The sequence below is a fragment of the Netta rufina genome (assembly GCF_964035555.1).
Source record: "Netta rufina genome assembly, chromosome: Z".
NCBI lineage: Eukaryota > Metazoa > Chordata > Aves > Anseriformes > Anatidae > Netta > Netta rufina.
Window position 1 is genome coordinate 20,851,691 of NC_140126.1, and position 14,956 is coordinate 20,866,646.

Below are 14,956 nucleotides of genomic sequence, written 5' to 3' on the forward strand. Positions count from 1 at the left end.
CTGATGGCTTAAAAAGCACCTATAGCCGGCATGACTGTCAAGTGACTCCTCTGCAGCAATACCAAGCCTTCTCTTTTCTCCTTTAACTACCTTTCAAGAAGTACCATGACTTCCTCCTACTTCTGCTCCTAGACTATCTGGGGAAGAGGGCAGGGTCTTCAGAACACTGACTGTTTTATAAAAGCAGTTTTTAGTTCTTGTTATTTGTGCAAGGTCTCTGCTGTAACCAAAAATCTGGTTGTGTCATGCTAATTTCAGCTCAGCTGGACATGGCACAACCAGAAAAGAACTAACAGAATTATATCAACCCTAAAATAAAATTGAATACAAACAGATCTACTTAAATTTACTTTAGTGTTCAGTTTAAAAAAAAAAAAAGTTCCATGCAGACATAAAACAGCCAAGTCATTAGAACCCCCTTTGTGAGAAACTAAGCTGTGTTTTTGCAGTAGAGAACCAATTTTCTGTATTTCAAGGTAGTTGTCATAACAAGGAGAAATGCTAAGTAGGTAAGTAGACAGCAGAAGGCCTCACTATTCCAAAATAAGGTGGAAGCTTGAGAAAACCAGGATGAGCAGTGAGGGAACTGTAAAATAAAGATCACAGGTTCTCAAAACATAAGAAATGGGAAAAAAGGGAAAAGGGAGAAATTAAAGGGTTAAAAAAATAAAAGTTGTACATATATGGTCTAGAGGAGCATTGAGTAGCTTGTGAACCTGTAGTACTCAGACAATGAGGAAGCAGGAGAGGTGATCAGGTGTCAGGTAATAGGGAATAAATGGTTATGATTTGTTTACTATAACGTGCTCCTAAATGGCAGGACGCCTGCCATTGCAATCGCAAATAAAATAGCTTCACAGAAGATCCTGTCTGAAGAAAATTGAGATTTTTCTCACACCTTTGGAACAGTGAGTAAAATTTTAAAAAGTAACTAAATTATATTTTGCTACACACAAATAAAACAGGAGAAATTATATGGAAATTGTTTTAGAATTTGCTTTCATGAAGAGTTAAGGATGAATTTATAAATGAAACCCCAACAGCTCAGCTGCAAACTAGTCAAACATACCAGTCCTAAAACATCTAAAACTTTTTTTTTTATTTTTTTTTACCAATAGAAGAAAAACTTGGCAATTCTCTTGCAACTTCCTTCAAAAACTCCACAAGTTTTCTATGAACTGCTTTTGAGTTTCTAAAATGGCTGTAATTTTAACTCTAAGTTTGGTAAGTAGTTAAACTTAATGGCTCAAACACTTTCAATAAAACAATGAGAATGACTCCTCCTTAGATAAGATCCACATTATTTCTAACTGTTAGTAACTTCCAACTGAAACAGTAAGCCATTATCACTTGCTCTGCTGATGGCAATGCATCCACCTCAAATCCATCTTACAAAGATGTTTGTATGGACAGAACAACACTCTTTAGAATTTTAACTTAGTAAATTCACATTTTCTGAATGTTAGTGCAGGTATTTGATTAATGACAGTAAAAGCCTACTATTGCCATTTAAAATACAGCAATGTATTTTTATTCAATATTTTTCAGACTCAGTGTGCTGAATTCACAAAAGGAAGTGTTTTTCTCCCAGCTTTCAACCTCCAGATTCAATCTGGCAGAGAAATCAAATCATGCTCTCAAAAAATTCTCAGTTGAGGCTTCATCTATAGTACTGCCAGTGTCCTGTAAATCAGAACAGAACCCAAAACCCTCCAATACATCTGCACAGAGTCCATATAGTCACTGAAGAAAGAATAGCAACACACTCTAGACGTCACTAAGACACATGCATTTCAAATCACACAGTTGTGCCCAATTTAAAGGCTTTTTTTTTACTGACTGTAAGTATGCTTTAAAAAGAAAGCATAACTGAAGATGCCACAGACCATACTTTTCTGCTTTAACCTACTGAAGTTGCACATACAAGAAGACCACTACATCACTGAGAAGCTCTCATTCAGATGAGGTATAGCATAGTTTGGAAAAGGTGTAGCTCGTTTACTGTCACAATTTTCACACAATTTATTTTTCTATTCCTCTTGCCCAAGTAAAGTCCGAAGAGGTAACTTCATCATTTGAACAAAATTTCAATACATTTAGAAACCGCATTTTCCATTTTCTGATATGCCTGAGAGTTATTAAAAACAATAATTCCTACTAACGAAGACAGCTCTCATTAAATATATATGTATTAGATTTCTTTATTAAAGAATACTTTATAATTTTAAAACAGCAAAGGAAGCCAAAACAGTGAACTATTTTGCTGCCATCCAGGAATGAGAGGGCTATTTGTTTCGTTGACTTGGGGCTTTGTTTTATTTCAGGTCAGGCTGTGGAGCTGAGCATTTTTTTTTTAGATTTCTGAAGAAAACATTAGTGACAACTTGTAATGACCAATTATGTCTTTACAGCAGCTTTAATGTCTGAAGGCTCTGAGTTTTTACTGTCACTACACCAAAGAGAAAGGATTTTGATACACATCTCTTCTCAGCCTCCTGTTCAAGAGGTTTCCTTCAGTACAATCACTACTGATTTCCCAAGTACAAACAACTATCTATAAAGCACTAACTAGCATTCCACAGAGGCATGTGGTCAAAGCTCCCATATTTCTTTCAAGTCAGAATTTTCAATCCTGATCTTCCACAGGAGCAGTTAATATTGTTGGCACCACAAGCTTGAAAGAAGGATTCCTTTCACAACAGTGATAGGTGTATTTTTTCTTTCTCCAGAGGCAAGTCAAAAATACAACCTACCTTCATATCTCTATTCTCAAGTGACTTTTCTATCCCTAGAGAATTTGTTCCACAAGCCCTATTCGCTAAATAAAACAGAATTTAATGTGAATGAAGATGTTAAGCACAAAAAGGTCCAAAGACAGAACTGGATTCAAAAACGCTGTACAACTTGCCTATACAATTTCAATAGTTTGTATGTATAAGATATAGAATAGGTTTTGGAAACATGGTATTTGCATCACTGCTCTAAATGAGTACGATGGCAATACAACAAGCTTTAAAGTTTAGCTGAAGAATTCTGATTTACAGGAATATACTTTGGAAGCTAATCACTCTGAAGAAAAAAGTATTGCCAATGCAGATTTCCATGAGACAATTCCAGTAATTAAGACATATCCTCCTCCCCGAATTTAGTCTTCCAAACCTTACATAGTACCTTATATACTTATTTCCGAACACAGACAATGACAACCATACCAAAACTTCTGTATCTGTATGTATTCATCTTATGAACAAGTGTAAATGATAACAGTATGTTAGAAAATCCAGCTCAATGTGGTAGAGAAACTGTTCTCATTTCATTCCCACAGGTTTTACTAGATTTTTAGGAAGAGAATTATCTTCTACAGAAGAAGTGTTAATTAAAATGCATAAAGCACCTGACATCAGTCTTCTGATGCTTTCAAGTTGTGCTGTCAGCAGTAGCTCTTCATATTTTAGGATCTCAAACTGCACTTCATATAATTGAAGCTGTAGATCATAATAATCGGCTTCTAACTGGTCCAAATGGGCTATGGCTTCTGTACCACCCTTCAGACTTTGCATCTAAATGGAAAGAGAAAAAAACAACACAGTTACAGGATAAGAAGAATACATCACTGACTTTATGAGTACAGCTAGATACAGTCTGGTACACTAAATATAACATGTTAAAATTAAACACATCAAGAGGAGAAGATAGGTTTTGATCAGGCATACATTTTCAGCCATAATACTTGACATTTTTTCCATATGTTAAGATATTGGCTTACTCCTTGTGATTGCTGAAGTGCTAAGTCACATATTGAGTAGTGTGACATATCCCTACAAGTCATTTACTCTACCATTTGATTTTCTAATGAGATAATGAAATTACTATTATCTTCAAAAAGTGTAAAAGTTGGTTTGCTAACAGCATCTAATAAAATAAAGTTAAAATTGTCAGTAAAGCTAAAGAAGGGAGAGAAATGAAAGGTGGTGGAAACTGGGAAAATTACATGTACTGATCCTCTTGTAATAACAACTTAACTGAGGAGTTTCTTTAAAAGTTAAAAAAAAAAAGTCTAAGAGGGTAAATTGGTGCTTTGTCATATTTTATTCTCCTGTATTGCACAGTTAACCTTCTTGAGTAAAGGCATAACAAAGCGGAAAAGCAAAATATTTAATAAGCCGCAGTCCTTTATATGATTTTTCCTATTTTTTTCCTCAAAAAAATCTCTTAACCTTTACCTAGTACAGCAGCTTGGAAGGAAAAAGACCCAGAAAGCTTAAGAAAGTTCTATCTCATCAGAATGTATAGAATTTTATAGCAGCACTGTTTCTGCAATCTTTCATAGAATAAAATAAATGTAGATTTAAACATTTTGATGTATTTTAGCACTTGTCTCATATGTCTGACCCAAGAAAGATACACAAGGAACAACCTAAGTGAGCTCAGATCATTCTCCTTTCCACTTACAGCAAGCATGCATTCAACAAAACAAGATTTAACGACTCATCAGCTGGCAAATCAGATCATATTCAAGAAACAGTGACATGCAAGTGGATCTTATGAGCTCAATGTGGAGGGAAATCCAAGACATGCAGCTCTATAATCTGCATGTTAGACCCACATTCAAATTCTCTACCTTCTCAAAAATTAATGTCTTATAATTCTCCCATATGAAAGTTGAAAGTAATTGTGATTTTTACTAAGACTTGTGATCTACCTATCGCATTGAAAAGCAACATCTGCTAAGGAAAAATAAAAAGAACTAGCGAACTATAAATTCAAAAAACTAGTTGCTAGGAGGTTTTCACATTTTCAGTGGTTTCTTCAAAGACTAAGACTGTAATTAATAGCCACAAATGGGTCTCCTAGGATTTATTTATCAGGCATTTTTAGAAATAATTATACTAAACCAGGAAGATACCTGTACTGAATCAAACCAAGAATTGGTCTTATTCAATACTCTTTTTTGGACAAAGGTTACAACAGCAAATATGCAGGAGGATGAAATGCAGCAAGCAGTGCAGTGACACTTCTATAAAATGCTTCTCCAGCCTCCTGCACAGCTTCCAGCTCAATGCCAAAGATGGCTTTTATATTAAGTACACTTTTATATTAAGTACACTGACTGCATTTTACTTCATGACTTTATCCTACCCCTTTTTTAAAAGCATGCAAGCTTTTAGCATCTGCATCATTGTTCACTGATATGTATTTCACAGCTTTATTAAACACGAAGGAGCAGTTCCCTTAATTATATTCTGTTCCATATGAGACTAACAGATGGAAGGACTGTGAATAGCTTCTTGAAATTTCTACTTTTGAAATTCCTTCTACTACATTATTTACTGAATGCATTTTTGATATATTAGCTATCAGCCTGAAAGGCTCATTACGTCTTTAAGTGATTATCATAAATCTTACAGTCAATAATGCATCATTCATGTCTATCAGTCCAGTGACACCAAAACGTCTTGCTATAGCAGTCTGTTACTCTACATCCATACCAAGCTACTATCTGTGATGAAAACAGTAAGTGACATGATGCTGGCAAGTTTTCAGGGCAAAAGAACAGATCCTCTTGAACCTTCCAGTTTTTCCTTACTACAGGAATAGTGTTAATTTGCCAGAGAGATTCCTGTGTTTTGGCATTTTAAAATTATTTTTTCATTCTGAATATGTATATATATATACACACACACACATATGTATGTATTAATATATATACTATATATAATAGTATATTTATATATAAATATAATATTATATTCATAATATTTACATATTATATTATATTATATTATATTATAATATATATTAATTTAACAAATTAATGCTATGTTCTGCTGATTTTACCCTGCTGGGCAGCTAAATTCCACCATAACTGCTCTCTTACTGCCCCTGCTCAAAAGAAGAGGGGGGAGAAGAAAGTACAATGGAAAGAAAAAAGGCTCATGGTTTGAGATAAGACTAATTTAATTAAAGGCAAAAGAAAGGGAAGGTGGGGGGGAAACAAGCAAAGGTCACGCAGAAGCACAAAGCAAAGAAAAAAAGTGTTCCCTACTTCCCACCAATGAGCAAGATGTTTGGCCATGTCCCAGGAAGTGGAGCCTCAGTACATAGGGGCTGTCTAGGAGTACAGGTGTCTTCATAATGAGAGCCCCTCCCTCCTCTTTTTCCCCCTCCCCAGCTTTCCTTGCTAGGAAATAGTGTGACACCACATGGTATGGGATATCCCTTTGATCAGCTTAGGTCACTTGTCCTGGCTGTGTCACCTCCCCACAGCTTGCCCACCCTCAAGCTGCTGGGGGAGTTTGGAGGGAGCCTTGGTGTGATACCAGTGCTCTTCTAGCTACAGGTGCAGAGCACAGCACTGTATGAGCTGCTGCAGGTAAAGTTAACTCCATCCCAGCCAGACCCAGTATAGATGTCATTAAAACTTCTGTCACAACTTAGAACTCTTGGGCTTTGTCAGTGAACTGTAAAATTCACCCAAACGTGTGTGTGTATATATAATACATATAATATGTATATATATACAAATAATATGTATATCATATATATTAATATATGTATATACATATATATGTACATGTGTGTATACACACACACGTTTGGGTGAATTTTACAGTTCACTGACAAACATATATATTCTTTAATAAAAGATGTTTACAAATTTAAATCCACAGATTTTGCAGAAAGACAGTCAGTTTATGTCTCTGTACAGTCTTCAAAAGTGTCAGCTAATTAAGTTATAGCAGCTCAAAATTTCTTTCAGCTGCACCAGTGTCTGCACCATAAAAGACCTTTCTCCAACCAAATCTTAGCCCTGCAAGCACACACTACAGATGCTGCCAACTACCAGATCTATTTTAGGAACACAACATCACTATAATTCAGTTTTGAGATGCAACAGCAATGGAAAAAGAATATTGTCATATGGATGTCATACAATCTAGCTATACAACTGCCTCATGAAAAAGAAAAATTAGGACCTTTAATTTCAGCCATTTGTGCTGTAAGTTCACGAGATAGTACATCTAGATAATAAACCAGCATCACCACTTCTAGGAAAATTTGAGCATTGTTGTATAATTTAAGAGTGTTTGACTCTTTATGTTATCTAATCTGTTCTAGTAATTTGCTGCATCCTTGCTAGGAAAGAAACACGTAAAAAAGTCGCAGGCTGATCAACATAGCGAAAAAAATACCAGGAATTTTAAAGTGAGAATGCAATTACAGGAAAGAAACATTTTACAGTTGGATGAAGAACTGGAACTGAGGAGATATGAGATCAATTTCCTGCTATACCTAAACTTCCTGCATTTACTCAATTTAATCTCTCTGGCCCTAATATAAGTTAGTGTTTAAGGTCTTTGTTGTCTCACTCATACTAAGTGAAGGAACCCAGCTTTCCTACTAGTTCTACAACAGAAAAACAGCATCTGTAAACCACCCCACAGGTAATAAAGATATAATGGATTAAAACAGAAAACCTCTTACAAGAACTGTAGCACACATACTAAGAGAACAGACAAAATTAATTAAAAATAGACAAACAGAATATAGCACAGAGGGTCATCAAATCCAGCTTTCTACCATCATGGAATGCTTTCAGACAAATATAAAAGTAACTGCTTTCTTAGAGTAAGTTCTTAAAGTAATTTCCATGTCGTAGCTGTAGTTCTTATTCTGCTTTTGGAGAAAAACAACAACAAACAAACAAACCATAAAAAGCTCCCACTAAAGCCTCTGTTTGTAACTCCTACTGGAAATCTGTTCCAGTTACTCCTTCCTCTACTACCCTACTAGAAATATTCTTCTGTATTTAAATATTTGCTTGTTAATTCAGTTAATACCACTTGTTTTTACACCAGTACTGAGCAGTTATTTTATTGCCACCATCAACTGGAACATTAGAAGTGAATAAAGCAAAATCATTTAATATGTTATTAAAAGTGAATCAGATGTGTTTAAATAAAAATTCAAAGATTTCCCAATTTTAGTTTTTTTACTTAGCCTTTCCAAAAATCTATCACAGAAAGAAAAATGGCTGAGAAAAGGTACAAAGAAACATACCACAGTGAAACGGTTCTCTGAAAAAAAAAAAAAAAAAAAACATTTTGTTGCATCTTTACTAAATTGCTCTTTATTTCTAACAACAACAACAACAGATTAATTTTCCAGGAATAGCTAGTCATGCTCTCTTGAATAAAATCCCTAATAAAATTCCTATTTTTGCCAATACATCCAATGTGGGCAAAATGACAGACGTGAAATCCAAGACATGCTTAAATATTCAAAGTCATTGGAAGCAGATGTATCTTTGATTCAGGCTTAATGTATAGGAAAAAGAACTTTTAGAATTACCAAACTATGAAAAAAAAATTAAAGAACCCAAGCAATACTTTGCTGAAATTAATTTTTATGAAAATATCTCTAAATGTTTACTATATAAATTAAATTGTTTTGAAGTGAACATTTAGAACTCAACTGTACACCTCTAAAGGGGAAAAAAAAGACTAGTTACTAATTCCTATATGTGCAGGAAGGTCCTTGTTGGAGTTTAAGTGTCCAGTCACTTCCATTTGTCCAAACTATTTCACATACTTAGAGGATTACCAAGGATTTTCACTGTGATCTAGTGATTCTGTTTACTGTCATGAGGACAAGGCTTGGGAACAAGCCCACAAAAACAGACTCTGGTCTGCCTCAAAATGAAAGTTTTCATCATTCCCCTCAAACAAAATTCAGAAAAGCATATGCAATTTGGCGTGCTACCAATCAGGAAATAAAATAGCTCAATATGTAAGCAGTGTAGAGATATTCTTTTGACTTTTTTCATAGAATCATAAAATCATCTAGGTCAGAAAAGACCTCCAAGATCATATAGGCCAACCTTTAACCTAGCCCTGCCAAGTTCACTATTAAACCATGCTACTAAGTTCTATATCTACATGTTTTCTGAAGACCTCCAGGGATGGTGACTCAATCACTTCCCTGGGCAGCTTGTTCCAATACTTCACAACTTTTTCAGTAAATGTCTCTGATATCCAGTCTAAACCTCCTCTCACAAGTTAAGGCCATTTCCTCTTGTATTATCACTTGGTGCTTGGGAGAAAAGACCAATTCCCACCTCATTATAGCCTCCTTTAAGGTACAAAAATACTGATAACCATAAAGCTAACCATTCAGACTTCACAGATGTTGTTCAAATCCCAAGTATTTATGCATGCAAAGTTAGAGCTCATAGGCTGTTCCTCCTACTGTAGCAAACTGCCTAAAGCCCTCACTCTATACTTTCAATTACACTCCTTCTACATATGTAAGTGTGTTAGTGATTTATGAGAATCTCCATTTCTCTCAGATAAGTCAAAATATTAAAATTGGCATTTTATTAAAATGTGGATGACACTAAAGTCATTTCAAAGGCACTATAATTTACATGGTCAGCTTCTTTAAGCAGCTTTTGATGTGTGACTAGAGTAGTCGTCAGTCTATGAACAAAAAAAAAGCAAAAGCTTTCCTTTAAAAAAAAAAAATACTGTCACAGTGAGAAATAAATTAAGTGACGTATTAAAAAGAGGACTTTATTCTTAGTTCAACTGCCAACTTTAGCTGTTTTATATTGTTTTATCCAATACATAATATACATGAGGGTGCAAAAGGATCAAGTAGCAGGAGACCAGCTATTCTTCTCTAATAACCATATGGTAATTCCAAGTAAATAACTTCATAATCAACATAATCCTTTAAAGAAACTTTTCACGTGACTTCCTAGCAGGGTTTATTTTATTTCACAACTACGTACTCCCTTCAAACCAAATGACTGAGGGGGTTCTTCACAGAGAGGGTGGTTGCACACTGGAACAGGCTCCCCAGGGAAGTGGTCACTGCACCGAGCCTGTCTGAATTTAAGAAGAGATTGGACTGTGCACTTAGGCACATGGTCTGAACTTTTGGGTAAACCTGTGTGGTGTCAAGAGTTGGACTTGATGATCCTTAAGGGTCCCTTCCAACTCAGGATATTCTATGATTCTACGATTCTATGACTGTGTCTTCCTGAGTTGTACACACCTGGGACAGCTGGTTGGCAGATCAAATATCAGCTGTACAGGCTGAAGGAGTTGGGGCTGTTCAGCCTGGAGAAGAGAAGGCTCTGGAGAGACCTCGTTGCGGTCTTCTAGCACCTAAAGGGGGCCTACAGGAAAGCTGGGGAGGGACTCTGTCAGGGATTGCAGTGATAGGGCAAGGGGGAATTGGCTTTAAACTAAGAGAGGGTAGGTTTAAATTAGATACTAAGAAGAAGTTCTTCACTCAGAGGGTACGGAGGCACTGGAACAGGCTGCCCAGAGAAGCTGAGGATGTCCCATCACTGTGTTCAAGGCCAGCTTGGATGGGCCTTTGGGCATCCTGATCCAGTGGGTGACATCCCTGACCATGGCAGGGGGGCTGAAGAGGGTGATCTTTAAGGTCCCTTCCAACCCAAACCATTCGCTAGTTCTATATACCTACAAGACTCAGAGGGCTGGTAGCATAGCGGTTTGGCATCCCAGGCTTTGGGAAATTTCAGTCCCTAATCTTCATAGTGCTACAGACCCCTGCTGACCTAAGATCATGGTAGAGGAACAGCTGGTGCTAGGTCTCTGTAGGCCTGTCGACATGCAGGGACTACATAATACCCAATAAGGCTCACCAAGTTTTATTCCAAGAGATAAATTGACACAAAAGACAGAAGTGTATTGCTGCAAGTGTAGTAAATGTAACAGTGGTTATCTCTATTAAAGAAACAAGCACAAAGTGGAGCAGTTACAGAAAAGGTTATCAGGTCAATAAACTGAATATAGAGCCTCACCTGTCTTGCTTTTTTCTAGCAAAACCAAGGTTGAGCAGGCATAGCACAGCTTCCTATAACTAAATTAGAGATTATAAATGCCAGTGAAGAAGAAGAGGTATTTAAACTGAAGACCAACACTTGCAGAATAATAAAGGGCTGTAAAGGTCGGAAGTATTTCCAGAAGCTGTTCATGCTTTTGGCACTGCCATGGCTATGTGCGTATCATTTCTACTATGTCAGTTGGCTAATTTAGAATTGACCCCAGTGCTTTCATTCTGTTTCCGCTATGTTAGTCTCTAGGATTATCCATCTCTTTCAGTATGTCATTTCAATCATATAACAAAAATCTCCCAACTTTGTCACCAACAAACTCCACCTTTGTTGTGACATCACTAAAAACCAGAAAGAACTACACTACGTGTACTACACTAACAAACCTTCTGAATGCCAATCTAACAGTACTCCTCCAACACAGCTGCTGTTATCTGCAGCTTACACAGGCTTTACTAAGTCTGTAGTATTTATGCTTATTTCCATCATCTCCAAATAAGAGCTTTGCACAGTAGTTGGAAAACTGTATTGAAACCAAAATCAAAAGATACTGTTCCTCCACAGGCAACTATTCATTAAAGTCTTTTAAAAGTATTATACATAGAGAAAACCATTTTATTACTTCTCAGGTGAGAAAAAGGCAGATGATCCACCTATAAAGATAATGTGGAAAACATAGCAACTTTCTAGGTACTTAAGCATGGACACATTTTAGGAGACAAAAAAGTGCTTGATTTACATACTAAATGAAAACTACAGAAACAATAACATTTTTCAGAAACAAGGATGTATTTTTCATCCCTCTTAAAAATCAATCAGCAAGATGATTTTAGACTGGGAGAACATGGAATTATTAAGTATAAGAAAAGCATGTATATTATTTCCCATTCATCTCCCTTTCATACTCAGTAGGAACAAAGCTGTGTAACCAAATGCATCAGAAATGCACTTCTCAAGCTGAAAGAAAAAAAACCTAATCATCTTTTTATTTATTTTTCAATGCCATCTCTTCCAAAACAAGCAGCTAACATATCACCAGCTAACATTTATGATAAGACTGCATCCTGCCACCTATAATATGAGGTTCCCTGTCACATTGTCACATCCAAATTTGCACAGTTAGGGCTATTACATTCTCAAAGCACAAAAAAGACATTTCAGAACAGAAGCTGATCTTCGTATCGCCCCATCAGCTTGTTTTGATCCAGAACTCTCAATAGCTTGTAATCCTGAAGCACCATGCTGACTCACACCCATCAGATGTTTCTCATCTCTCATTCCCAAAAGGCCCTCAACCTCTCACTTCAGAGACCTCCATCACACCACGACACTGTAACATAACTTGTTTTTCTATCCAGCCCAAAATGCTTTTCCACATTGAAACCATAATTCACTCACCAAACCGAATCTCTGTTATCAAAAATTTACAAGGACTCCACTTGGAGAAAAATAAAACGTGCTAATGGAAAGACAGTGCACACCTAGCCTAAACATGTGAATATATTAAATATAGTATTTCCAGCTGTCAGTGCTAAATTCTCTCATCAACTCAGCCTGATAAACTCAGGTTTTCTAAAAATTCTTGGCTTCCTAAATAAAACTCAACTGTGTAAAGAAGACAACTTTATTTTTCATGCTGTGGGTCTTTCATTTAATCTCTCTTCCTTGCACATCAAGTTGTCTGTCTTCTACAGAAACTCATACAATAGGTACGTAGTCTATTAGGCCCGCAAACCTACCAATCTATACTGTGTTAAAGTCCTGAGTTCTCTGCATAACCTTTTTAAGGCAAAGCCACCAGGTTAGTGAAATTTTGCTGGCCAACGTGAATCTGAAAGTGCTCTAAAAATGTGATTCCATGGTTAAAATGTACATTAACATAAGTATGACAGCCAAGCTCTTAACATTTAGCATCCATAAGACAGTGAATTTTAGAAGAGGATTGGTAGTACCTTTCCTTTGAGAAGGTATAATAAAATCCAATACACGTGGTTTTATTTATTTTTTTTCCTGCTAAGGCATTTAAGTACAATTTTAATGCATGCACTCTTTCCTTGAGTGCTCTAGATACCACCATCCCCTCTGGAAGACTGCTTTAACAAATAGATTAAGCAGAGACAAAGAAAGTGCTGTAGAACAGGCTAGTCATCCATGTAATTACTAATGTGCAGACTTCTTCCATCTGGACTGTCAGAAATTACTCCAAAAAGGTGTTCATGTCTCTGAGAGATAAAGTGTGGAGATTACATAGCAGCATATTTCTGTTCCTATCCCTCTCTCTTTCTTCTATTAATTTCAGTGGACTGCTGTAAACATTAACAGTAGAAGCCATCTTCCTGATTGACTAAACAGGAAAAGGTGAAAGGAAAATATAAATGGTGGGTTTTGTACCTACCACCTACACCAACATTGCAACTCCATTTGCCTAAAATGGTAAGATGCTGGGAATGTTAAGATAGTGACTTTTATTATAAAAGACTGAAAAATAATGACTTTCAAGTGCATTAACACTCTTTACAGTTCTTTTTTCTTCTTCATGTTTAATTTTTCAATCTATTGTTATGAAAAATTACCTCTTCTTTCAATGCATGTTTCTTCTGCTCCAAACAGATTTCTTTAGCACGCATCAACTGCAGAGTCTCCTTAGAAACTGCATACTGAAGCTTTTCCATACGTTCCACTGCTGCTGCCCATGCTGCCTTACCAAATTTTTTCTGGTCTGCTCGCATTCGATCATACACAGCTACAGAAGGGGAGAAAAAGTAGAAAGCTTATCAGTTTTGTCTTCAAATCTCTAGTAATTTTACTGTAGAGACCATGCATACATTTGTACCAAAAAACATACAAAGTTCTCTTAGCAGAATAGTTATTTTACAGAGTACTAACATTCATATCCAATACATAATTACTCTTAGGATCTATGCAATTAGCTATTTGTTGATAATTTCATCACTGTAATTCCAGTTTTTGTTATTCACAGAGGAACTATTCTAAATACATAATGCCTGAACATCTGAACAACAAGTTTAAATTCTTGAGTTAGTAAAAACACTGTTTAATATTACCATGTGGTCTTAAATTACATCCTGAATTTCCCCTGCTTCAGAAAGCCTCTATCATCACATACTGGTCTCCAGTTCCCTTGATAAATTCTACATTTCAGTAGTAAGTTTAACAGAAATTAGCAGTGAAACAAGGATTATAATTTAAAACCAAAATTTCATCTTCAAGTCAATTACAATTCTGCAAGAATGAATTTAAATAACAAAATTAAAAAATCAAAATGCAAGTTATTTGACAGAGTTAATTTAAATTAACTAGCAAAGTACAATCTGCCTTTGATTTAGACTCCCTCTTTTTGAGCCCCAGACAACACCTGAGCTAATATACATGAGATTTTCACCATTTTTAATATACAGATCACATGATACTGTACTTGCAAAAGCCTTGCAATTCAACCAAAAGGGTAGCATTTGGTCCCTAGACGTTAAAAGATATCACATGCTGTCAGTAGGTAATAAATACTTATTTGTAGTCATGTGTTTTTTCCTGTCATGTATTATTACTTTGGTATATAAGACCTCCCTGAAATAAGGAGGAGGCCAAAAAAAAAACACACAAAAAAAAGCAAAACAGGAAAACAACCTGCACACCAAAGTTCTACAGTTGCCAATATTTTCCAGACTTTTTGTTTCCCAGTGTTCTCTCATAATCCTTACAGCTGTATATAAAAATATTATGTAGAAAAAACTAAAGTAACTATAAAGATACATTCTTTATTAACTAATGGGGTATTTTATTTGACACATTTATCACATTAGAAAAGGAACTAAATACATTTAGAATTTGCTCTAATTAAATTCCAACATGCTTGAACTGGTTTAGTCACTTTTTCCAAGTAAGGTGGAGTTTCACGTTATCCTTAACCTGAGTTGTCACTGAGAGGAATTGTTTTGCAGTGACTGCTTCTCTTGAGGCAGATCTAGCTGTCATGCAGGGAGATGACAGGAAACCTACCCATCAAAAAAGATTTTCTCCCAGGGATACAGCTCATTCATCTGATTGTACAATCACTATCACTAAGGC

The 14,956-nt window shown here is 35.9% G+C and overlaps 1 protein-coding gene across 1 annotated transcript in view; it reads right to left on the reverse strand.

The window, feature by feature from the left end:
- Positions 1 to 14,956, reverse strand: part of JMY (junction mediating and regulatory protein, p53 cofactor) — a 73,053-nt gene that overhangs the window by 23,449 nt on the left and 34,648 nt on the right. Inside the window, exons 4-5 of the mRNA XM_084304902.1 lie at positions 13,444 to 13,613; positions 3,395 to 3,560 (exon numbers count right to left, since the gene is read on the reverse strand). Coding sequence (XP_084161028.1) covers positions 3,395 to 3,560; positions 13,444 to 13,613 — 336 coding nt within the window. The remainder of the gene's footprint in view (positions 1 to 3,394; positions 3,561 to 13,443; positions 13,614 to 14,956) is intronic.